At 47.0% G+C, this 25,848-nt stretch overlaps 1 protein-coding gene across 2 annotated transcripts in view; it reads right to left on the minus strand.

The window, feature by feature from the left end:
• Positions 1-2,641: 2,641 nt before the first annotated feature.
• The window catches only part of Pla1a (phospholipase A1 member A), a 34,844-nt gene continuing 11,637 nt past the window's right edge, over positions 2,642-25,848 (minus strand). The window contains exons 2-11 of one of the 2 annotated variants that reach the window (XM_050148712.1): positions 21,058-21,259; positions 19,353-19,530; positions 18,836-18,944; positions 18,043-18,144; positions 15,995-16,084; positions 13,299-13,466; positions 10,779-10,868; positions 6,454-6,562; positions 3,603-3,767; positions 2,642-3,061 (exon numbers count right to left, since the gene is read on the minus strand). In XM_050148712.1, coding sequence (XP_050004669.1) covers positions 2,977-3,061; positions 3,603-3,767; positions 6,454-6,562; positions 10,779-10,868; positions 13,299-13,466; positions 15,995-16,084; positions 18,043-18,144; positions 18,836-18,878 — 852 coding nt within the window. In that variant the 5' untranslated portion in view covers positions 18,879-18,944; positions 19,353-19,530; positions 21,058-21,259 and the 3' untranslated portion in view covers positions 2,642-2,976. The remainder of the gene's footprint in view (positions 3,062-3,602; positions 3,768-6,453; positions 6,563-10,778; positions 10,869-13,298; positions 13,467-15,994; positions 16,085-18,042; positions 18,145-18,835; positions 18,945-19,352; positions 19,531-21,057; positions 21,260-25,848) is intronic. The other variant, XM_050148711.1, reaches the window with a different exon arrangement.

The following is a 25,848-nucleotide window of genomic DNA, read 5'->3' on the forward strand; positions in this document are numbered from 1 at the left end:
CGGCCTTGGTTACAGGGTGAACCAAAAGTCAGCAGTTTCCTTCTAAGCACATTTCTTTGAGTTTTTTTTTTTTCTTTAAAGAGACTTATCTAGGAGGGAAAGTAATGAGGGTGGATGCAGTCTGTTTGTTCCTAGGCATTCCGTCCTTCTGTGCCCTGCTGTATGCCCTGGACCTCTATGCGCTCTGCTGGGGTCACTCAGGGTCATGAGCAGGAGGAAAGAAGAAGAGTGAGGAGGGAGGGCTGCGCGGCTGCCTCTTCCCTTTGCTCCTGACAGCAGCTCCACAGCTCCCAGCCTCTCTTTGAATCTTCAGGGTCATAGCGGCTCCTACTCCGCTAGCCACAGAAAACTGCACGGTTGCTTGGGATTTCACCCAAAGGATTACTGTAAACGGTCTTTTTTTTTTTATTTGTTGGTTTGAGAGTGTCCCAAGTAGCCCAGGTTGGCCCCTCACAGCTGAGAATGACCCTCAGATCTCACTCCTCTTGCATTTACCTCCCAAGTGCTTAAGTTTCAGAGGTGTTGGCCACCAGCCTAGCTAAAATACTGTTAAATTCTCTTCAAATTACCCAGTTTGAGGCTACCATCTGATTTTTGCTAAGCTGTGGCTCCTATAGGTTTCTTGGGTGATGAGATTCCCCAAGGGCTATCTCATCCTCCAAACATCAGTCACCTGGGAGAAACTTTTGCAGAGCCGAGAATTTGATAGTTGCTGTCTCCTTCCTCTTGGACTATAGATTTCCTTTTTAAAAGGGAAACCTTCTTGGGTATCAAATCTGTATTTCATATATATATATTATGTAACAGATACCAAAACACAAGAGCTTAAACAATAAATTTGTGTCTTTCCGGTTTCATGGGTAAAGGATCCAAACGAGGCAGTATTTTCTAGAAGGTTTCATCCACCCTGGCAGCTGCTGAATGTTATTTTGTCTTGTTTCTGAGACAAGTTCTTATCGTGTGTCCCTGTATGGCCTGGAGCTCACAGAGCTCTACCTTCCTCAGTCTCCTAAGTTTGGGGATAAAAGATGACTGCCACCATGCCTGGCCCATGATTATTGCCAGAGTTCATTTTCTGCTCTGCCCAAGGCTGCTAAGGATGGCCTTGTCAAATAGAATTAAAGAGAAGATGACTTTTGAAGTCATTTCCATAATGTGACAAAAATCAATATAGCAATGTGGTTTGAAGGAGGATAGCCCCTGTAGGCTTATATATTTGAGTGCTCGGTCCCCAGCTGGTGGAAGTGTTTGGGAAGGATTAGGAGGTGTGGCCTTGTGGGAGGAGTTGCGCCACTGTGGGGTAGCCTTTGAGGTTTCGGAAGGCCACTTCATTTGAAGTTAGCTCTCTCTGCCTCCTCCTTGCAGATGAAAAGTAAGCTCTGAGTTACTGCTCCAGCGCCATGTCTGTCCTCCTGCTGCTGGGCTACCAGCTATGACAGCGGACTGACCCTCTGCCACTGTGAGTCCCTACTTAAAAGCTTTCTTTTATAAGTTGCCTTGGACAAGTAATATTAATAAATGTTGTCACAGAAGATGATGTAAGAGGAATATTTCATACTAGTATGGTTGGGACATTTTTCTTCAAAAGGCCTCTATATTACAGGCCATATGGGGAGTGTGCTGGTGTCGCAGGATGTCCTGGAAGGATCTCCTCACCCAGATCAGAAGCCAGTAGCTGACCATAGTAACAACTCCACAGAAATCTAACTTGACTAACCAATGTGAGCACTAGGGCTTCCTTATAGGATCGTGAGTGAGAGATTGCTTACAGGATCATGAACAACTCAAAGGCAGCTGCATCACCAAGAAGCTGAGCCCAGCCTGGGGAAAGATGCTCAAAAGCTGCATCCCTGGGGCTCTCTGAACTTGCAGGCAGCTTGACAGGTCATAGTCTCTTCTTCGTGGATGCCTTTCCTCGCTATGTGATTGTGAGGAGGGGTCTAGTGGGCCTCCTAAGTTTCTTCTTTCCAGGACTTGTGGCGCGTGTTTCCTTCCTGAGTCCCCAAGCCTCTTTCCTCCTCCTTAGAGGGAAACTTTCAATTCAGAGGAAATGGTCACACAACACTCATCCCCTTCCTCCCACTCTTACATTCTTCCTGCCCCTCTTCTGTGATGTACCCGGAGCCTAGATGTTCAATTGTTTTCCTCCATCTCTGGCTAAGTATTGTGTCCAAATGCTACAGCAACCCTCGCTTTCTCCTAGGAGTTCGGCAGGTGATCAGTCCCTGTGATCCGCTGTCCATTACAAAATGAACGTTTTCTCCCAAGGTAAACTGCAGATCCTCTGTACGTCACTTTTTCATTTTTAAAACTATTTACTTGCTTAAGTACTCAGTGTGTGCGAGTGTGTGTGTGGTGTGTGTGTGTGTGTGGTGTGTGTGGTGTGTATATGAGTGTGTGGTGTGTGTATGAGTGTGTGTGAGTGTGGGTTGTGTGTGGAGTGTGTGTGGTGTGTGGGTGTGTGTGAGAATGTGCGTGGTATGTGAGTGTGTGTGTAGTGTGAGTGCACATGTGAGTGTGTGTGTGGTGTGTGTGTGTGAGTATGCATTCACATGAATAAGTCATCTCGGTGGCCCTGTAAATAACTGTGTTGTAGTAGTAGTAGTAGTAGAATTACATTTCAACAAAATAACCAAAATGATTCAGATATTCCATATAGTTTATTTAAAACATTTCTCTGCGTATGTTTTCCATTGAATCCTAAGCATAAATACCTAAGGATGTGAGACAATTGCAGTTGTGTAGAAACAGGGAGAATGAAATGGTGTCTATAAAAAGCCGAGTAAGCCGTGGATGGAGATCAAGTTCTGTAAGGTGAGTCATCTGTCCCCTCCCCAGCAACTGCTTATGGGGAAACCACCACGAACTTGGCCTTCCCCCTTGGTAGGAGAGGAGTGGAATAAGGTGCCCACAAGCATAGCTCTTGCCACACTGCCCTCTGAAACTCCAGGCCACTGCCTCCTGCGTAGGTTTGGGCTACACACAGGCTATTTTCAGGTCCTGAAAAACAGGCATGCTTGCTTGCAGACTCACTGGCTCAGATATGCAGACTGTCTTCTTGCTGTACGTGAAGAGCAACAGAAGGCAGGTCCTTGGTTACCAGGAGAAAGAGCTAGAAGTTGCATGGCTTTTCCTGTCCCCCATATCTAGTGAAAGAAGTCTACACCTACCTACAATAAAGACTATTCCTGTCCTCTGGATGCTAATCATAAGGTGGGGAAGCTAATCATGGAAACGCCCGCTCTTAGATTCCAGACCCCACACCATAGTGTAGCCAATGACACACTTGAAGTGGAGGCCTAGAGAGGAGAAACGCACCATGATAACTGTTCTGATAAACTCTTAACTCAAGCCAATTGCATAAAGCAGATGTGAAAGTTTCATGTATTAACGTTGGGAGGAGAATTAAAGATTCCTCCCTAGAACTCTCAACTCAATGGGACCCTACAGAAGATTCAGGAAAGCCCAGGCTCTTAGTCAATCCCTCTTCTAAGACGACTATCACTAACGCGAGTCTGAGCGTCATCAAACAACACCCTTAGTGTCCAGAACGCACTCGGTGCGGCTGTGGGAATGCCTGGGGGTGGGGCTCTGTGACTCACCTGTCATTGACAGGCAGAGGGGCAGTGCAGAAAGTTCCTATGACCACAGTCCTGTCTTTTTTCCAAACTCGGCTGGGAACTTGGAGCTTGAGTTTCACTTGGTTTATCTGGCACTGCGGGTCGGGGTGGGCAATGACTCCTCTCCCTTCAAGTTGCTCTCTGGGTCTGGAAGGAAAAGGGGAAGGGGATGAGGCACTGAACCCCTGAACTTTACTTCCCCTTCGATCCAAGGGGCCCTGCTGGTAAACCTGGGTGGCTGTCCTGAGGGGCACTGGCTCCTTGAAGAGGAAGACATTTTGTGTAACCCTCACTGGCCCTTCTACCCACAGACTAACAATTTTGAACACAACCCAGGGAATACTTGTTACTTTTTTTTAAATTGTTGGAAAGTCAACAAATTTTTATTTAAGGGACTTCACACGTGATCCCTTTGCTGTCCATTGAGGTCACTCGGGTTTAAGACTCCTGAGACAGCCCCCTTCTCAAAGAGAGATGCTTCCTTGGGTTGTGGTGTGGGAAAAGCTGGTTGCCTGAGCCTGGTCAGTGGACTGTGTTCTTCCCCCTGACCTCGAAGGCAGTAGGGACTCTGAGAAAGAGGGAGTAGAACAGGGTACAGTTGCTTCTCTGTGTGGCAGCAGGTGATATAGGCCAGTCCAGTTTCCTTTTTCTTTCTGTTTTCAGAGTGACGGTGTCTTCTTTGTGTTTCTTCTCATCCAGAATTAGCTACAATTGGTTTCCTCATTTTGCAGGAAGACTCTAAGTAGAAAAGCTGCCCTGATCAGAAGTGTTTTAAAATATGTCAGTGAAAAGCAGGGTGGCTCCCTTTAAGAAACTGCTCATATCAAAGGCCTTATAAATTAGAAGGAATAGGAAAGATGCTTCGTGTGGGTGGCTTGGCCTGGGTAAATTCTCCAACTGAAAGGAAATCTTGGGGCTTTACAAAGCAATAGAAAGTAGGGAAAGAACACACTTCTTCCTGGCAGGCATCTTTCTTATTTCTGATATTTTAATTTTTTTTTTAAAAGTGTCTTTCTTCAAGAGACAGGCAGCTTCCTTCGGGAGTAAAGGCTGAGCACTAGTGAGGTCCACTGAGCACTGCTCAGAGGCTCAGCTGTGCTGTGCCCAGAGGCTCTCCAATGACCCGTGGGAGCAAGCAGTGTTTTTAAGTCTCTCCCGAAGACCCAGTGAGTCTGTGCCACAGTCCGGCTAGTATCCCACTGATCTACGAACTGCTTAGAGAGACAGAGGAAAGCCATTCTGGAAGCAGCTTTGAAGAGATACAGTGGAAAGTTCTCGGCTCTCTGGTCTCACCACAGTTCACAAGCTGCTGCGAGTACCTGCAGATTCATGTGGCCGTGGGGCCCGGAAGGGCAGTGTTTGCAGACAGAACTCGGCCTGGGGGCTGGATGTCTGGGAGCTCAGGAGAAATGATCTCTTCCTGGTGGAATTTGTCTTCTCTCATAGCACAGTTCAGCAGGACACCCGAGAATGTTTCCCCACCCAGAGCTGACGTCGGTCACTCTCCTGTATGCTCTAGGGCTCCCCAAGCTCCTCTTGGGACAGAAACCCCCATCTCTGATTTGTCCTTCCAACCTGATTTGTCTCTCCAGCCTTCTCTTGTCTAAGACCCCACGCCTTGGCTTTCTCTTCCAGGCACACCTGCATGTCAGGTTCTCACTAACCCGCTGTCCAGCTCACTGCTGCAAATCCTTTGTCCCTCTTGTGACACCCTCGAACCCACTTGGGCGCTGTCTGTGCTTTCAGAGCTTCCGTACAGGGGACCAGGGGATGTTTAAAGGTATGTTTGCGGATCGTTTTCCCGTTTGCGTTGAGTTCACTCTGCAAACCTTTGTCTGCAGTTACTTGCTCAGCAGATTCTGGCAAGGGCTGACCCTGGTAGGCAGGTATATGCCTCTGAGGGCCTCTGGGTTGGGCAGGACTTGTGGAAGGGCGACCCTTAGGACTGCGGAGCTCCGGCTCCTGCCCAGCAGCCTCCGCTGTGATCAGGCTCCGTGGGAAGCAGTCCTCTGGCTTTGCCAAGTTGGCCCTACTGGGGTCATCTCTCCCCTGGCTCTCCTGCCTCCCATCTCCCTCAGCTTTCCCAGTGCAGTTGTGATTAGTTTCCTCTGTCACGTCCTTTTTGGGGGTCTGCTCTGCGTCAGCTCTGCTTTTCTGACTGGACCCTGACAGAACCAGTGATATATGATAGACAGCTTGCTGCTGGCTTGTGAGTAACTTAACCCAGTTGCTTTTTAAAGAAACATAGACCCTTGTTACCGACTTCCCATCCCCTGCCAGGCTTGTGCCCCGAATTTGTCATTCGTTGTTCTCTGGATCCAAGTCTGGTCCCACCACCTTCCGGGACCCAAATCTGCCCCCCCCCCCCAGAGGGATGGAAATGATCGGATTCACTGGAACCACCCCTTTGGACTCTAACCTCATACTTAACTGGCCTTAGGTTCCATTCAGGCAACTGACCCAGTCCTGCTCCTGCTTCCATGGAGAGGCTCTTCAGACTCCAGTGACCCCTGCAAGGGATTGTGGCTTACCTGTCCTTCCTGTTGCTATCCCTAAAACAGTTCCGCCTGGATCCTACTGTTTCCTGCTCAGAGCTGGATTACTGCTTGCTCATCACCTTTGCCCACTAGCCTTGCTTCTCAGTATCTGAAATACACTGTGCTGGGGCGGGGGTGCCAGTCCCAAACCCACAGCTTGTATCTGTGAGTAGATCTATGGTGGCCACTGTCCCCAGCTTGGTGGGCTAGGCCCAGCCTTTAGCCATCACACTGTGCCTGGCTTGGGTGTAAACACACAGGAAAGAGGGGTTTAGCCGTATGGGACACTTACGTACATGGTGATCTTGACTGAGGAAGTAGTACCGATGCTAAGAAAGGTGACCTCGATGCTGGTGTCCTTTTTTCTCTTCTGCTTCAAATGAAACTCCACGAGACTATGATGCACTAGGAAACCAAAGCACAGCAAAGGCTTGGCAGACAGCACAGCTGCCAGAGGGAAAAAACCCACAGAACAGGGCATGGCTGGGATTCTCTAGCTCCAAAGCATTGTGGGAGGCACAGGTTACTAGTTGTCACGGATCCTCGGCTTCCTCAAAGACAAAGTTCCTAAAGAGTTAAGTAGCTATCCCACAGGCCGGAGTGAGGACCGGGGTGAATCAATGTAGGCAAAGGCCTGAGGACAGTGTTCTCACCTAGGGGACATGTAGGAAATGTTAGTTTCTAATAATTGCTTGTCATGCAAGAGTGCAAGAGTGGTTCACTCCTCCCTGTTTGGTGACTTTATTGCAGTGACGTAATGTATATAAAATTGCATTTGAGTTTACTTAGTGTGTGTGTGCGCGCACGCCATGTGGTGCCTGTGGAAATTAGAACACAACTTGCGGTAAACTGGTTCTCCCGTCCTCCATCTGGGTTTCAGGGAATAACTTAGTCAGGAAGCTTGTCGAGAGTCTCATTTACCTGCTAGCCCATCTTGATGGCAGTAATGGAATCTTGAGACTATCCAAGAGAAATCTTCATATACTGCTATTGTTTGAATGTCGACACCCCCCCAAAGTCACATTTAAACGTCATCCCTGGGGAGACGGTCAAGTGTTGTGAAAGCGTGAGGACCTATATTTGGAGCCCCGACAACCGTGCAAAAGGCGGGGTGTGGCAGCAGTTGCCAGAAAACCCGCTGCTATGGGGTTGGTAGGGGTGGGACAGGCAGATCCCCAGATCTTTCTGGTGTGCTGTTAGCCAATCAGGTTCAACGAGAGCCCAAGAGGCTTCCTGAATAAATCAGTACCCCATAAAAGGGATGGAAGTACTTATCTAGGGACCTTTTGGCCCTTCTACACTCTATTAAGTAAAGACTCAATGACAGCAGCAAGATTCCATCCTAGAAGCAAAGAGAACAGTCCTCAGACACCAAATATCAACATCTTGACCTTGGCCTTCTTGGTCTCCAGAAGCTGAGAAAGTAGATTTCTGTTCTCCATAAATCTCCCAGGCGCGGATATTTTGTTATAATAGCTCAGACAAGGACATATGCTAAATAAACAACTTATTTAACAAAACACAGCGCCCTCTCCCCCTCCCACGCACAGTGTTGGTGGCTGTTACTTTGACCCTCCCTTGAGCAGTGTAGGTCCTAGGGCTCTCAAGGTGGGTATCATCAACATAGACTAGGTGAGCATCTTGACTCATGGAAACGTGAAATAATCTGTCTGGTAAGGAGAGGAGGGTAAAGACGGGCTGCAATGCTACTAACACATTCTCTTTATTAAGGGGCATCTGAGAGTATTTTGCAGTCACATTGGTCTCCATTAGTTGCCCTGGCTCCTTCCATGATGGGAAGATGGTTAGAGATGTAACCCTTTACCCTTCCCGACCTGTGCTCTCTCCTCTGACCATTGGGGAAAGAGCCAATGGACGCAGCTACCAAGGCTTAAGTTAGAGAAGCCGTGGTATCCATCCGAGCCCAGGGGGCTTAGGAACACACTCCTTGACAAATGCCAACATACTAAGAACTCATGAGACAAAACCCTGTGATCCTGTCCCCTCCAAAGAGACAGTCGCATGGCTTCTGTCAGTTCTGTGTGAATTGCTATGGAATGGGTAAGATTTCTGAATAGGGCTGGATATTTGTGGTGTGGAAAAAGTTAGCTGACTTATGAAAACTTCAGGGGGTTTAACATGAAGTGTATGCCATCTCTTTCTATGTTTGCCAAGACGTTTTCTTTCGGTTCTGTTTCTCTCTTCTCCGCAGTGCCCTAGAAACCCAAGGAGGGCCTGGACTGTTGCTGGGTGAATAGGAACTGGTACAGGAAGATGACTCAGAGAGTGGCACCCGGAGCCCTGAGTGGGTGGTCAGAGGGTAGGAACCTAAGGCCAGGCCCTGATGCTGGCAACCCGTGCCATCTTGTCTAAACGCGGACGCTCTTTGTCCCTCCATTGCCTTACAATGGTAAAGATGCAACGGACCGAAAAGCTGTTCCACAAGGGAAAACTAATACTGTTTTTAAAACCATGACTGGGTAGAAGATCAGCCCTTGCTGGGCACATGCCCGGCAGAAATCAAGAGGGGAGGAGAGGCAACCATTCTGAAGAGCACTGCTGAGGTGGATGCAGGCTGAGTGTGGGAGCCCAGCACCATGATGGCCTGAGAGTGTCTGGAGAGCTGGAGCTGGCCCGTGGCCCCACTGAAGCCTAGTTAAGCGGTACAGACTTGCTTGGCCTGGAGCAAGGGTGGTACTCTGAGTCTGTCCTTAGAAAAAGGTTCAGAGTTTGGGAGCAAGCAGGCGTCCACACTGGCTGGTTTCCTGCCTGTGCCCCTCTGTGGTGTTTGAACAGATAGGACTATGCTGCTGGGGGTTTGCAACAACACGGAACCAGAAATGTACAGGTCTGTGATGGCCTCAGCGGGGACCTTTAAGACACCCAGAACCCCCAAGATTCCCCCGGCTTCCCTACCCAGTGTATTCTTAGCTACACAGACAGAGGAGCCTGTTCACGTTGCTGCCAACTTGCCCTGACCGGAATGAGAAGCCAGGTCATCTGGTCTCAGAAGCCCTGCCTCTGCCACTACACACCACAGCCTTACTGTTGGCCCCTGATGGCACTGCTGCCAGGAGAGTGACAAGAAGGAGGAACAAGGAACCGAGGGTGGTGGTGTGAGGTGACATGGCTTTCCATGTCACCAGGTCAGAAGACCTGGTGTTGAATCCTGATTTCCTCACCGGGCTGTGTGTCTCAGGTACTGCCTCTCAGACCCTCCTGTCATGGAAACCTGACTGGAGACCACTATGCTCCTCAGACATAGCTATATCTGTGGAGCTCAAAACATCATCATCTAGGTCTCAGATTCCCTGCCTAAGGGAAGGGAAGGATTAGGTGCCTGGCTCTGAGTCACTACGGCACTGACTTCCTCCACCCTAGTTTACTCTCACAATTGACTTGCGTGTGTGGGTCCTGTGATTGTTCCCATTTTCCAGAGCAGGATATTGGGTTTCAGAAAGGTGAAGTAACTCGCTCCTAGTTACTCAACTGGAAAGCAGAGAAGCTGTGATTCAAGTCCAGGCCTGTGTGGCCACAGAGTCTGAGCTTTGAGCTGCAAATCCCATGACACTGGGCCTTTCTGGTAAATGGAAGGCTGTCGTCACACAGGCCTCTCCAACAATGTAACACAAGCTAATGAGAAAATCAGCTCAAATTAAGGGAACTGTATAATTTATCATCCAAATCAGCATCCTTTTGTCCTGTACACACTGTGGGGTAGGCAGGAGAGCCCCAAGACAATGAGCACAAACCGGGAAGTGTAGTCACCCCTGTGCAGCTACAAATGGCACAAGAAGAGCCCTGGCTTAGTGTCTGTGTATTTCATTGGTTCCAAGACTAACTTTTGCTTTAAGTTTGCACCTTTCGTAATCATTGGCATCTTCGCTTCAAAGGAAAGCAGCAAGCAGTATCTGTGATCAACTAGATTGTGTCTATGAAGGAGAAGGGGGCAGAGGTCATGAATCCTCAGGGGATCTGATCCAGGATGTTCGCTAGAGTGAGAGGTGTGTCGTGTGGGAACCAGGAGGGGGAAAGACATACAGAGGATGGCAAGAGTCAGGTATCCCAGAGTCACGGTACCCCTAGGAAAGAAACAAAGGTTTTCCTTCCTTCCTTCCTTCCTTCCTTCCTTCCTTCCTTCCTTCCTTCCTTCCTCCTCATTCCCTCCCTCTCCCCTCCCTCCATTCATCTCGCCCTCCCTTCCTTAATTTCTTTCATTTTGAGACAAGCTTTGTCTGCATAGCCCTGGCTGTCCTGAACTCACTGTGTAGACCAGACTGGCCTCACACTCAGAGATCCTCCTGTTTCTGCATTCTGGGTGCCAGGATTAAAAGTGTGCGCTATCATAACCAGTAGGGCACATATTTCAGTGAGGAGAGGAAGGAGAGAGAAACCGCAATCAGAGAGATGCTCTTGAGTCCTAAGTCCTCCCTGTTGTGGCATTGCTTGGATCCATTCTCACAGTTCTGGTTCTGCCGGAGACTACCTCCCAGGATACCTCTGCCCAAACCCATCACTTCCCATCTGGACTCCTACGCTGGGCTACATGCAACCCACGTGGGAAGCCTGGACATCCCCATCCTCCCGCTAGCACAAGTATTCCTTTTTCCTCCCTGCTCACCACAGTATGGGGCCCTGGCTGTAGTCAGGAGATACACTCTCACTTCCTTGGGGAGTGGCTCGATCTTGACACCACCTTGTTCCACCAGTCCTGGAAATAAAGAAGCAAAGATGGCATAGCTGTGAGAAGGACATTTCCTGGACTCACAGTCTCCAGGCAGGCGTGGACTCACTCATGCTCCCCCTGTTCTGCAGATACTCGACTGCACATGTGTTCTGTCTCCCGTGTTCTGTCTCACACTGTGTGATGGGCCCCAAGAGCCAAACAAAGTCCAATGGGGTGTAAACACGAACGTCAACAGAGAGTGCATTCTCCGGGTTGTTCTATACATTCACTTATTTTCTTTTAAAATTATTTATTTGTCTGTGCGGGTGTTGGGGGAGTCAGGGCACACTAGCATGCTACAACACACACGTGAAAGTCAGGGAACAGCTATGGTAGGTTAGGTAGCCAATTCTCTCATTCCGCCATGTGGATCCTGGGAGTGTGATTCAGGTTTTCAGGTTTGATGGAAAGAGTCTGGCTGCTGTGTCCTCTCATTGCCCTCATTTGACTCATTCTTTGCAGGTAATTGTAAGAAACGTAATGTTTTGTGTCTAACTTGAAAACTAATTCATATCATAGCTGCTTTAACGGCACCTGGATCCCGTTGCTCCAAAGACTGGAAGATGACAGTTGGATAGAGCATGCTCAGGAATGAGATCAAACTTAGGACAAAGACCTGCAGGGTGAAGAACCTTGGATAATATACTTGGAAGGGTGTATTTAGAGATGAGGTTCAGTGTGAGGGAGAACAGAGAGAAATGGGCAGTGAGAAGCAGCTGTTAAACCACTTGGCCCATCATCTCAGAAGGGAGGCCAGACATTTGACCATGGGGGAGGAAACAATGCTGGTGTGTGTTGTTACAGCACACTATCTTGTAAGTGGAGGCTGATTGTTCGTTTCTTGGTTGCCCATACCCAAATAGTCACACAAAACTGTGTTAATTACAACACTGTTTGACCAACGGCTTAGGTGTCTTTCTAGCTAGCTCTTATATCTTAAATTAACCCATTTCTATTAATCCATGAGGCCGTGGCCTACTGGTACTGTTCCAGCATCTTTCTCCTTCAGCAACTACATGGCATCTCCGACTCCACCTTCCTTCCTCCTCTATAGCTGCTTGGATTTCCTGTCTTGCTACATTCTGCCCTGCTCTAGGCCAAAGCAGCTTCTTTATTGATCAATGGTAATAAAATACATTCACAACATACAGAGGGAAATCCCACATCACTGACTGCCTTTCACATTTTTCCAAGCTACTACCATGTCACCGTATGAGCAATGACACGTTGCTGTGTTCTGAGTGGCAGCCAGGGATGGTAGGGAGCTGAAAACTGTGGAAACAGGAAAGAGCTATATTTTCCCTAGAGTTTTACCCCCTAGGATATGAGGTACAGTGGTCTCCACAGGAGTAGGTGGAGGCCTCATTCCTCAGCTTCCTTAGTGTCTTTTCCCTAGTCTGGTCTGGATCATACAGAAACACACTTGAGCTGCCCAGCAATTAGTCACCGTGCCTTTCCCAGATGCCCTGTGGCCACCACAGTCTCCCATTTCTAAAGATGACCTGTGTGCAGCTCTGTGAATATATACCAGACACACACAGAGAGCAGAATGACATCAGGGATCACTTAAAAGGGTATGGGGACAACAAACAAAAATTGCCATCTTCCAGGTGAGAGCAGGCTGAACACCTCATGGTTAGCTCTTTTCCCAGATGGGTAGACTCTTGGCCTTAGGTCAGAAGTGCTCTGACAACGTGGTTGTCTAAACAAGCCATGCACAGTAACAGCACCTGTCGACAGCCCAAAGCTGTTTTGGCCTGTGATAGGGTAGAATCGAGCTAGGCGGGGAAGACTGAACTGAATATTGGGAAGAAGAAGGCAGAGTCAAAGAGAAGCCATGTAGCCTCACCACAAACAGACACTGGAAGGAACCTTGCTGGTAAGCCACAGCCATGAGGCAATACACAGATTACTAGAAATGGGTTAAATTAAGATGTAAGAGCTATCCAAAAAGAAGCTAGAGCTAATAAGCCAAGCAGTGATTTTAATAATACAGTTTAGATGTGATTATTTTCTGGTCTGGGCAGCTGGGAACGAACAAGCAGCTTCCTACAACACAAGTAGTCAGTCCTAAGCACATGTCCATAAGACTAATGGACTTTGTGTGTGTGTGTGTGTGTAAGTGTGGGGGGTGCAAGTGTGTGTGTGTGTGTGTGTGTGTGTGTGTGTGAGTGTGTGTGTTTGACAATAATGATTATAGAAACAGAGGTCTTGAACTTCAGAAGGAGGAAGAGCAGGAGTCTTTGGAGCAGGGGGAAGAAGAAATGACAATGTCAATATGGCACTCATATATAAAATGCTAGAAAAAAATAATAGTTTTTTTATTTAAACTATTTAAAACTAAAAGAGGTGGTGAATGAATAGTCCTTGAACTCTCCTAAATTGCCAAGGGAAGCCAAGGGGATGAGATCTTACCAATCCTCGGACAGGAGAGCAGGAATGGGTTAAAGCAATCCAGACAGTCTCCAGCCAGGAAGGCCTTGTAGCTGGCACAGGGAAAGGCCATCAGGGGGCAGGTGTTCTCCAGAGCACTGATGTAGAGATGCACAGCCCTCATGTGATCGCAGATCAGGTAACTGTAGCCTGAGAGGAGACAACAGCCACAACAAAGTTTCAGCCCTGACCGGCGGAAACTCCCTCCCCGCCATTTACTATCCCTCTACTGGATTTTAGAGCACAGAAGCCTGTGAGTAGATGGGCTGCCCCCTGAGCCACACTTTAGAGACATTAATGGACATGGTTACCTTGATCTCTCTTTCACTTTTAACCTTCCTGAGAAACATAGCCTGCCAAGACAATTGCTTGATTTGAGATTGATTCTTACATGATTAGGCAAACTCTCTGGAAAAATGGGAGCACACAGAGCTGGGGGTACCACTCCTACAGCTTAGACAGTTGCCTCTCTGCCTGTATATCTTCCTCATCAACACTCCTAAAACAGTTTTCCTACCCAGCAAAGAGATCATTGAGGGCAGTGGTACTCAGTCTTCCTCACGCTGTGACCCTTTAATACAGTTCCTTATGATGCGATGACCCCCATCCATAAAATCATTTTTGTTGCTTACTTCATAACCATAGTTTTGAATTATAATGTAAACATCTAATATTTCTGATGGTCTTAAATGGCCCCTGTGAAAGGGTTGTTCAACTCCCAAGGGGTCTGCAACCTACATGTTGAGAACCCCTGGCCTAGAGTCAGCAGCCATTCATGGTTAGCCTTGTGAAGTATACGTGCTGTAACTCACCTGGCCCAGAAACTGATCCAAAGAACTTTCCAAGTAACCCAGTTACCCCAACTTGATTTGATTGTGGTTATTTACTATTCTTTTATTTTTCTTTATTTTATGTGCATTGATGTTTCTTTATTTTATGTGTTTTGCCTGCATGTATCTCTGTGTGAGAGTATCAGATCTTGGAGTTACAGACAGTTGTGAGCTGCCATGTGGGTGCTGGGAATTGAACCTGGGTCCTTTGGAAGAGCAGCCAGTGCTTTTAACCACTGAATCATATCCCCAGTCTTGGTTATTTACGATTTAAAAGTTGCAACCACTCTTGTGCATGCAACACACACACACACACACACACACACACACACACAAGCATGCTCAAGTCCACATAAGTCTGGAGCTAAAAGGTAAGGAGTAAGCCACAGCTATAGGATCTTAGGGTCATTTGGCTCCCCCCTGCATCACGGGATTCTCTTTTGGACTGACAATTAAGGATGAACTGTGTTCACATTCCTTTCTTCTATGGTCTGGATGTTTTCTACTGCCAAGCTCCTTGTAGCATCACCAGGGAACTGAGACAGGCTAGCTAGCCCCTTCTCAAACTGCATCATAAATAAATTAAAATGCCACTAAGAGCTTCTAAAATCATTGAAACCAAACCGCTTCCTAATCAGTAGTGCTTAAGTGTTGTAAAGGTTTCTAAGAGGCACATTTTTGAAAAATCAGTAAATATGGCACAAAGAAGTATTTATTTGATTAAAAAAAACTGTCAAAAGAATCCTTAAAATGAAGCCAGGTATGATGGTGCAGGAGGCTGAGGCAGGAGGACAGCTGGGAGTTTGAAATCAGCTTGGACTATAGCATGAGATATTACCTCAAAACCAAACAAAAGAATCCTTAAAATATTAAGAATTTGGTGAAATAAGAGACTACTACAAACATACAGAAATCAACATTTAATATTTCCAAAAAAAATGCCAGTATATCGATTTTAATCTTAAGAAAAATGTAAGGCTGAACAATCTTTGTTGCTTAGCTTTTGATAGATTTGGTATTATTTAAAATAGATATTAAATATATTTGTTATTTAAATATACTTATAATTTAAAACACATGCTAAATATTTTCAAAAAGAGAATTCCAAAAGAATATATTTAGGTGACAATATGATTTAAAAAATTATCTTTAAGATAGTTTTGGAGGCTGGGTATAGCAGTGTATACCTTTAATTCCACCACTCTGGAGGCAGAGGCAGCTGGATCTGTGTGAGTTCCAAGCCAGCTTGGTCTACAGAGTGAGTTCCAGGATAGTAGGGACTATGAAAAGAGACCCTGTCTCAAAACAGACAAACAAGAAAAGAAAGAAGAGAAGAGGAGAGGAGAGGAGAGGAAAGAAGAGGAGAGAAAAGACAAGGCAAGAAAAAAGACAAGGAAAGAAAAAAGAGAACTGTATGGTGTTGGGCAAAGTGAGCCTTCATCATGAAGCTCTGATCCGACGTCTTGCTTGTGCCACAGCTCCATTCTAGAGAGGGTGCAGCTCCTATGGGTCTTGCCACAGATCACATCTTGGGAAGGAATAGGTGTTACTGGCCTGATCAATGTTAGATCATGGCAGAGTGTAACATAAAATGGGATGACGCACAAACATGAGGTCAGCTTCCAGTACTAGAGACAACTCTCCAGAATTAATGGGCTCCAACGATAACTAATAAATTGCAAGACACTGTAGAACATCATCAGAAAGACCCCACGTGACCCACACTGTAGAACACAGAGGGCATCATCAGAAAGACCCCACGTGGCCCACCCTTGGCTGATCAGGGTGAACCATGGTGAGTTTCAGCTTGTGGAGCACGTAAATACTAATTCTCCCTGGCTTGCTGACCTGCATGAAAAAATGTGGGACATCCAGGCTGGTCTTGACCTCCATTGACGAAGTAGTCCACGTGTCCCACAGGAATCCGGATACCCAAATCTGAAAGGGGCGGAACCCTGTTAGTCTCTGTTTCAGACATACTTTCCTGGTCCGCATCAGGGCGGTTGGGAGTCAGTGTCCTCCTCACTCCAATGGGCTGTGCAACGTCACAAGGCAAACCGGGCTGAGAGGAAGCACACCAGAGCCAGTTTATAGGATACCCAGGTTTGCCCGATAAAATCAACAAACAACACATTTAACCACATGGTTCTCTTTTCTGTTTCTAGAACTAGTCAAGCCACAGTCCACATCCAGGCCTTGCTTCGTCCCTCTTCCCCTCGCTCTTCCGCAGGCTGATTCATTCTCCTCCACCGAGCCTTGCCTGCTGCACACATCCTGCTCAGCCTGTTGAAGCAGGCCCCTCTGCAGTCAGCACCCTTCCTTACACACGTGTAATGACCACACGCATGTGATAGGAACAGTCTGTCATCTGGTCTGTTTCCTCAGATGAAGCCTTCAGGTATTTTCCTGTCCCTTGTGCTATTGTCGCTGTCTTTCTTCTGAGTCCTTGGTACCTACCACAATACCTGGTCGCAGTGAGGAGCTAATAAATAGTTATTGGATGAATAAATGGACAGTTGCCTAACTTCGTATCCTTATTCATTGTTGATTCTCAGGACTGGCTACCTAGCTCACTAAATATTGATTGAATAAGCAGAATTCTTATTTTTAATCCCATACAGAAAAAAATTCCAAGTTCAAAAGGCCAGAGAGGCCTAAGCCAGGGAACTCTGAATCTAACATGAAACATATTTAGTGAGCTTGGGGATGGACGAGTTCTACTTTATTTTTTTTAAATTGTTTTTGTGGATACAATGGGTTCATTGTTTATCATGATAACATACACATAGCAAAAAGGTGCCATCTTAATTTTTAAGTAGACAGCTCCGTGCATTTACTGATTGTCTACTTTTATATTGAGAAGTTATCACCTCCTTATATTGCTTAAACATCACTGTCCCAAACTGAAACTTTATATTAAGGACCAACTCCTCATTTCTCCTCCCTCATTCTCTGTCAACCATCATTGTGTCTCTGTCTCCATGAATTTGACTCCCCTTAAGCAAAGGACCTTACCTTGGTGATGAGCAAGATAAGTTAACCCAACAAAGCCAGGCTTGTAGGCTCCTGGTGAGTATCTGTGCAGTGAAGGTAGGAACAGGGATTGGACAATATCACTGCATGGGCTTCTTTATGCCTGTGTGCTTTGGATGCTAGAAGTCTTTTGAGCTAAAGGGATGAGACACAGACATCTCTCTCCCTTAAATAGTAAGCCCTTTTGGCCAAGAACTAACATTGTTTCTCTTGTTCACTGCAGTAGTACCGAGCACAGGGTATATCCTAGGGACATCTGATTTCTGGTAGAAATGAGGGTGATTGTCTCCCTCCTTTCCCAGGTGGTCAGAAAGACAAGTTGGACTGAGTGGAGGTGAACTTCCCTGTGGGTGTAACTATGGGAAGGGGGATTCTCTCCCTTGACTTAGGACTAGGCTTGTCCTCTGGGGAAAAGGGAAATCCTGACCTGCCTGTGAGTCTGGGGAGTGAAATGCCCCCACCCTGTCCTCAGGGACAAGTCACAGACAACCTAAAAAAGCAGCCTGATTTTCCCATCTGTCATCCAGACAGCAATGCCCCATCGGCACAGGGTTTGGTGCTGAATCGGTGAAATTACTAAACAAACAATTTTAGCCTGTGAGTGAGAGTCCTCCTGCCCACTGGGAGCTTAAAATAAAACTACTAATCACCATGGTCACAATGACAATGACAATGACAATGGCAGCCAAAGAATGATCTTGGAGCTGGAGGAGCCCTTCAAAATCATCCTGATACATTCCTCACTATTAAACAGAAGCTCTGCCAGGAGCAGGGCTCTCTGGCCAGGACCACACCACTAGATGCGAGCATCCTAGCCCTGTCCCATGTGCTCTCCCTCATCCCAGGCACATCGCCCAGCTCACAGTCAGTGTCTGTATGAATGGCTTCCACAAAGCGGGCATCTCCAGCATCCAAGCGTTCCTCCAGGCTGGCTCTGGTGTACTCTGGTCCAGCAGGATCTAGACCTATAAACACAGACTGTTATTAGGACCCTTTTTTCCCTCTCAACTCTGAGAAACACCATGGACCTACACTTTGCCTTCCCCAACAGTCCCTCTAGTGTAGCTCATAGAATCATCCAACCAGAACCAAGGATGGGAAGACGCAGTCCAGGATCGTTTTAGCCAGGAAACCCCACACACTCCATTGTCTGTTTTCTGTTGTGGCCCAGTTTTCTGGCTCTAAAATGAACATAACAGTATCATCAATTTGGCAAAACCAGGGCCTACTGGTTTCATCCCATAGGACCTTTCTGGAGCATTCTGTGAGTCATGATTCAGAGATGTCCAAGTGAAGAACTAAGAAGGTAGGGTATTTACCAGACAGCCCCCATCCTTACTGAGAGTGACGACTGAATTATAAACCCCTCTGTGTTTGTAGGTAAACACTGTCTGGGGAGATTTTCACACCAAATCCCAATTATGGCTTATTACAACCCATCTTATAAGTGTGTCCTACGTTTGGAAATAAATGCATGTGCTCTCATAGTGACACTGGAGATCATGAAACAGTGACACCATTTTATGCCAACAATAGATCCATTTTAGCAGCTTAAGGATGTGGGCTCAGCACCCCCTCTACTCCCTTCACGGGTGTCTCTGAAGTGATCTCTCTCTGTATTCACCGAAAGGAGAGGTAGAGAGGAAAATTTTTCACCTGTGATCCGTCCCAACTGGCCTTTGTAGAAATGTCCCACCATGCCTCCAACGTGAGCCCCAAGACTGACACCAATGATGTGGATTGAGGACTCCGACACACCCAGCTCCTGGAATGGACAATGGTCGACAGTGGGTTCCACTTGGGCCACAGTGACTTCTCATCCATCAATCACTGGTCCTTTTCTTTTTCTTGTCTTTCTCTCTCTCTCTTTTTGACTCTGCACCCCCAATTTCCCTCACTACAAAGTATATAATGACCATGTCACTTATTGGGAAGGACTACTAAATTTTGCATTCGATATTTGTTGTGCAATGATACGTTTTACTAGGGACTGGGGACCTTGGGGAGGTTCAGTACCTTGCCTGTCAATACCTCAAGAATTCAGCCCCAGATTTAAGCTGAAAACCCACCAGCTTCCTGAGTGACTCTGCTCCTGCTTCTGACCTCAAGGGGGGTCCTTTTCTTTGTGGATACTCCGTCCTGTACAAAACTAACCTAAACCTTCCCTACCTACCAAAAGTTTGCTGAGGAAACGGGAGATCTCCAGGCTCAGCTTGACCACATTCTCCACAGCAAAGAGGTAGTTGCCTGTAGAGCCGTAAACCCAGTCCACTGCAATCACGTTGGCATCTGTGGCCCGCAGGAGAGTTCTAATAAACTTGTCAATCCAAGAAGGCTTTGTTCCTAATGCCCTAGATGGAAATCAAAATACAAAGAAACATTGCTGACCAACCTGATTGATAGCCATTGATAGAAACTCAACTTAGTCCCCAAACTAGAGAAGTCAAGACTAAGGACAGCCAGTCACAGAGTGCCTTGAGTAGAGGGATGACATCATTCAGTATTTGTGGAACTTTCATGCAAATTATCTGAAAGTGTCTCTTGTTCCAGGTAAGAATGTAGAACGCAGGGCAGACTCCAGCCACACCTGTCTTCAGTCTGCCCCTTTGTGCTAAACTCTGCAGACTTCCTGCCCTGCTCTCTCTGTACTATTCGAGGGAGAGCTCTGCACCTTAGAGTGAAGACGTGCAGCCTTAACTAAGTTAAAACTCTCATTTTAAATGCTAGGTTCTTTCCTTGAGGAGGCTTTTCATTCATCCACGTGCCCTTCCATCCATTTACAGCACATTTGTTGAGTACCTGTGGGTCTAAGGGTTTGCTGGGTGATTTCCAAGCTATAAAGACCAGTCCCTGTCTGTCTAGAACCTATAGTTTAAGACTCCTCTAAAAAGATAATGATAGAAAAATTTCAGAAAGCTCTCCTAACAGCATGGAAAGACATCCCAGCTCCTGTTGTAGGACACTGTCAGCATGCTCACGAGAAGACAGGACTGCAGATGGGGCATGCACTTTGGAAAGTGATCCTCGAGGCTTGAGAGCAGAGCTGTGTGATGAATGTTCTGGTTCCATCAGCCATCCCGGGCCAGAGGCACAGACTCTGCCTGCGGTGGTGGCTGGATGTAAGACTTGCTAAAGAAACGACTGTGGGAAAAGGGTGACAACGAGGGGCAGATGTGGCTGGGAGAAAGGCCAGATGTGAAGAAGAGGGAGCACCTCTTCAATGGGCGCTCCCACTCTATATGCCCCACAGTCTCTTCTTCCCTTTCTTCTCGGAAACTTTCTCTGTTTTCATGTCTTGTCAGTGGGCTTTGGGGGAAGAGATGTTTGAAGGAAGGGCTGTGACTGAATTGGAAGGTAGGATACCAGAAACCGCAGAACTGTCAGGCTCCTGAGAAATGCTAACCCCCGCGTAGGATGGAAATTATACCATAAGCAAAAGTGTCTCTATAAAATCATGGGGAAAAGTGAAGAATAAAAGAGGAACTAAAACCCTGGGCAGAAAGTACCAGGCTGTTACCCTTGAGTGCCTGCGTAAAGACTACGACTTCGTTTTCCAAGATGAATCATGCTGTTCAACCACACTTTGGGGACAACGGCGCAGGTTTTTGCCTAAGAACCATGGAGACTATAGCTACACCTTTCTCTTCAATCTAGATGTGGAAACTGGAAAGGCCTTGCCATGGTCCTAAAGACCGGGTAGAGGATGAAGGGTGTGCTCGCAAGAATGAGGCACACGGTGGGTGCACAGTTCACGTGAGTGATGGAACATGGGATGGGCACTCGATCCATGCCTCCCCAGCCTCCCCACAATCTCCCCATGGCATTATGGACTCTCTGGTTCTTGGCTGAGAAGATCCTATTGGTTGCTTAGCTCTCACCTGAATCCATGAATAATTAGTTTGGTTCCCAGACTGACGTTAAACTCGGAGTTTTGGATGTCACTGCTTTCTTCTACCAGCTGCCCACAGCTGGGGTCCAAAGAGCTAAAGAGAAGAAACTGGACTTTGAGGTTGGTGCCTCGGAGGATGTTGGCGTTCTGGAAGTCAGTGCACTATGGCTGGGTGGTAGGAGCTATGTTCCCTGGGGGAAGCAAAGCAGAAGAGCATTCAGAGTGTGGCCATCTCTTCTTAGGAGGACGGTGTCCTCGAAGGAAGAAAGGAACAGGAAGTGTGAGCACAGGGTGTGTTTTGAATCAGCGAGCTCAATGATGAATCACCTGTCAAAAGTTGCATCAGTGCTGTGAGCGAAAATCTGTGCCTATGTTTCATGCCTCAGAGTGAAAGCCCAGAGAATATGGGCGTTAAGGACCATGGCGGAAGGGCTGTTGTGGGACTGAGTGAAGTAACCTGGGAAGTTAACCTTGTCAACTTGACTGGATTTCGGGTTTCCTAGGAAGCATACTTTCTGGGTGTGACTTTAAGGCGTCTTCAGAGAGGATTAGGTGAGGAGGGAAGCTCCACCCTGAATGTGGGTAGCTTTATTCCACAAAACAGGATCCTGGACCAAATAATGAGGAGAAAAGGGGAGGGGAGCCAGATGAGCATCAGCGTTCATCTCTCTCTCCATCCTGGCTGTGGATGCGGTGTGACTAGAGCCACGGTGTGACCGGCGCCTCATGCCCCACTGCTGTGCCTTCCCGTCACCAAGCACTGTGTCCTTTTGAAACCCTCAGACGAATCAAATCCTTCTTATCTTAACTCTCCTCTGTCAGTCCTGGTCTCACAGTGAGGAGAGAAGTAGCTAATACAAGCCCTGCCCCACCCCCAATCATACACTGAAGTCCTAACAGCACGTGCCTCAGAACGGGGCCATGTTTAGCAAGGGAACTTTTACAATGATGGTTAAATTACAATGAGACCTTAATAGAATATTGTTGGTTCCTTACAGAAAGAAATTTTGACAGGAACAGAGGAAAGATGATGGGAAACAAACGGCACAGGAAGAGATCAAGGAAAACAGGCTGGGATACTGTGAATCCCAGAAAGAACCTGCCCTGATTGACACCGTAAAACCCTTCACAGGCCAGGCTGGAGAGATGGCTCAGGAGTTAAGAGCACTGGCTGGTCTTCCAGAGGACCTTGGTTCAATTCCCAGCACCCACATGGCAGCTCACAACTGTCTGTAACTCCAGTTCCAGACACCTTCACACCAACGCACATAAATAAGTTAAATAAATTCCAAAAATATTTTTTAAAAAACCCTTCACAAGCCACACCTACTTATAGCACTTTACAATGTACTCCTTAGATAAATGTCCTCCAACGTATTGGGTATTTTTAGCCGAAGTCATCAAAGAACAGCATCAAATAAACAAACAAAGGCAACATAAAGCTCTTTCCCCAAAGGAACATATGGCTTATATGATTAGAGCAGCCAATCCCTATGTCTACCTATCTCTATGAAGAGGAGCTGTGGTCCCTGCCCCCAGCACTTCTCACAGGAACAGACTGGAGTAAGGCAAGATGCAGTCTCACCCAACCTGTGGCACTGTGGCAGCTTCCGAGAGTCCCTGCTAGAGAACAAAGATCACAGACTCATTCTCATGGAGACCTCTAGTGATGGCAGCACCTTTAGATTCTGCCATGGTCATATGCTGTCAGAAGTAACTAGGACACACACGGAGTGTGTGTAAAACTATAGTTTGTGGGTCTTGGGAATCCAACCATAGAGAACCCTCATCCAGTATCACCACATGGCTGAGTCTGAGCCCCAGCCTCTGATGTAACCCTTCCAAATAGCCAGGTCCTCGGCACTCTTGGGATCAAGCCCATTCTAAGCGTGGCGACCTCCTCGGTCTACGATTTGAGCTCACACAGTAGATGAGAAATATCTGTCTATTCTACTTCATCTGCCTTTTCCAGCCTTTGGCATTAATGTTCTTTTTTGAGCACTTCCTTTCCCTCCCCCCCCCCTCCTCATTCTGTGTGTGAGCAGTACTGAAGATTGATCCTAGGGTAAAGTTAGGCAAGTACACCACCACTGAGCCAGAGCCTGGCCCTAACAGCTTCTTACCACAGGATCTTCTTACATACAGGACTCCACACTGGCCTCAAATTCATAAGGTTCTTGCATCAGCCTCCTGAATACTAGGATTGTGTCACCACATGTGGCAGGACTAAATCCTTTGAAAGAAACAGAGACTGAGAAGGTAGCTCAGTGGCAGAACACTTATACAATGTGTATGTTTGATCTGCAGCACCGAAAGAAGGGAGGCCTGGTGAGGTCCTAGATATGCCCTGGAAGGGGGTGTGGCAGGGCCTCAGAGTCTTCACTTAACTCTTTATACGCCTGCCGTTTTTCTCCCGTTCATGCCTCTTCTATCCTAGCACGCCATTCAAAGAAGAGGACAACCCAGCAGGGCTGCTCGGTCTTGTCCTTGCACTTTCCAAAGTAAGTCATCTTAAGCTAAAGAACACTCACTTTTTTGAAAGTTAGTTGCATCGGGTATTTTGTTGTAGGAATACAAAAACCAACTAATAGAGCCAGAAATCACCAAAGGATCAACACCACTCAGAAAACAGCATCTAAATGAATAGCAAACTTAGAGACCAATGACAAAAATGCATTTTAAAATACATGGGAAGTCTAAAAACCCTAAGCAGTGTTTATTTAATATACCCATTAAAGAATAATCACAATGGAAAGCCAAGAACATCCAAAAGCTGAATGGTGGTAAAATAAACACGTTAAAATCTGTATCTAGTGGCCTAATGCAGCCCTTGCAGGGTCAACGTGACTCACTGGGTGATGGAGGAAGGTCATTGGTTAAAAAAAATAAAGAAACTGCTTGGCTGGCCCTCATAGGTAGGAACATAGGTGGGTGGAGTAAACAGAACAGAATGCTGGGAGGAAGAGGAAGTGAGGTCAGAAATCATGCAGCTCCTCTCAGAGCCAGACACCTCAGACAGACTCCATAGCTCCTCTCAGAGACACACACGATGAAGCTCCGACCCAGGATGGACATAGGCTGGAATCTTCCCGGTAAGCGCACCTAGAGGTGCTACACAGATGATAAGAAATGGGCTAGATTAATATGTTAGAATTAGCCTATAAGAGGCTAGATAGAAATGGGCCAAGCAGTGTTTAAATGAATACAGTTTGTGTGTTGTTATTTTGGGGCATAAGCTAGCCAGGCAGCCGGGGTACTGGGGACACAGCCCCGCCGCTCCTATTACAACAACTGGGAGGCCATTATGCCAAGGCAACTTGAGTCCCCAAGTTAGCGAATAGAAACTCCATGCAATAAGTGGAGAACTGGAAACCAAACTTAGGCCCCAGCAACCGGAAGCAGCTCACACACTTCTGACTAGGGACGGCACCCCCATTTTAACCAATCAGTTTCTTTACACTGCTCGACTTTTAAAACTTTTCTCTCAAGGCAGTCGTGGTGGCACACGCCTTTAATCCCAGCATTGGGGAGGCAAAGGCCAATGTGAATTCAAAGCTTGCTTAGGCAAGTCAGTCCTTAAGGAAAGACTAACACAGCTACTCCAGGTATAGCGAAAGAAACAGGAAGGCCCCAGTTGTCATCAGAATAGCATATTCAGAATTCAGCCACCCCTCCCTACCTAGCTACGACTTTGGGCTGAGCCGTGGCCATTTCTTGATTACTGCCCCAGCTTGTCCTTGCTGTTCCTGCCTGCACTCCGGGTCCCTTGGGTCTACCTGCAGCACAGTGACCTTCGGTACTTCATTCAGAATAGAAGCTAATGTCCACAGATTGGGCTGCAGGGCTCTCAAGGATCTTGCCTAACCTCTTGAAAGCCATTCCCTGTAGAGGGCACAGAGTTCTTTATGTTCACAGATATGTAGTGATTCTCAACCTGTGGGTCATGACCCCTTCGGTGGGACCTAATGACCCTTTCACGGGAATCACCTAAGAATATCAGAAAACAAAGATATTTGCATGATGATTCATAACAATAGCAAAATTACAGTTATGAAGTAACAACAAACATAATTCTATGGTTGGGGGTCACCACGGCATGAACTGTTTGCAGGGTCACAGCGTTAGGAAGGTGGAGAACCACTGCACTAAGGGAACCTGGAATGCTAAGCACAAAGGGTTGTTCCCTCAGGGGAAGAAACAAAAAACCCATTGTTTTTGTTTTTGTTCCCCCTCCCCCAAGGCTGAAGCAGACACGTTTTCTAGACTGGCGACCTTAGTGCTGTCCATGTGGCTGGAGACCCTCCTCCAGATCCTCTCTGTGCTTGTTTTTCTCAGTCAGTCTGGAGAACCCATCTTTATGGAAGGTGTCTGTGTGTTTTACAAAGAGTTTTGGTTTAGTCACGTCTGATCTGTATCTAGCTTATCTTGTTCCTCAGAGGGATTTAGTATGCTTTGTGTGCTTCTGGGATCGAATTAGTCATCCATCACAGGAATAGTTATCCCCAGGTTGTGCTGTGCTTAAATAAGCCTAAAATAAACCACTCAGGGTCACTCCCTGGCTACTGACGAGTGTTGTGCCAAGCTGCCTTCGGTTTCCCATGGCTTGTCTCTCAGCTGCCAGTGAAGGTCACGGGGACCCCTGCAACCTGCACCTGATCTGTGGGGCTCGACCCTAAGAGAAGATAAGACATTTTTTCTTTAAATAGAAGCAGAGAGTAGGAGTTCAGTCCTCTCAGCCGAGGAGTCATGACCCTAAGTGAGAGAGTGAACTAGTAAGTGT

This window comes from Alexandromys fortis, unplaced genomic scaffold (genome assembly GCF_014885135.2).
Source record: "Alexandromys fortis isolate MF-2015 unplaced genomic scaffold, M_Fortis_MF-2015_v1.1 scaffold_4, whole genome shotgun sequence".
In the NCBI taxonomy this organism is placed as follows: domain Eukaryota; kingdom Metazoa; phylum Chordata; class Mammalia; order Rodentia; family Cricetidae; genus Alexandromys; species Alexandromys fortis.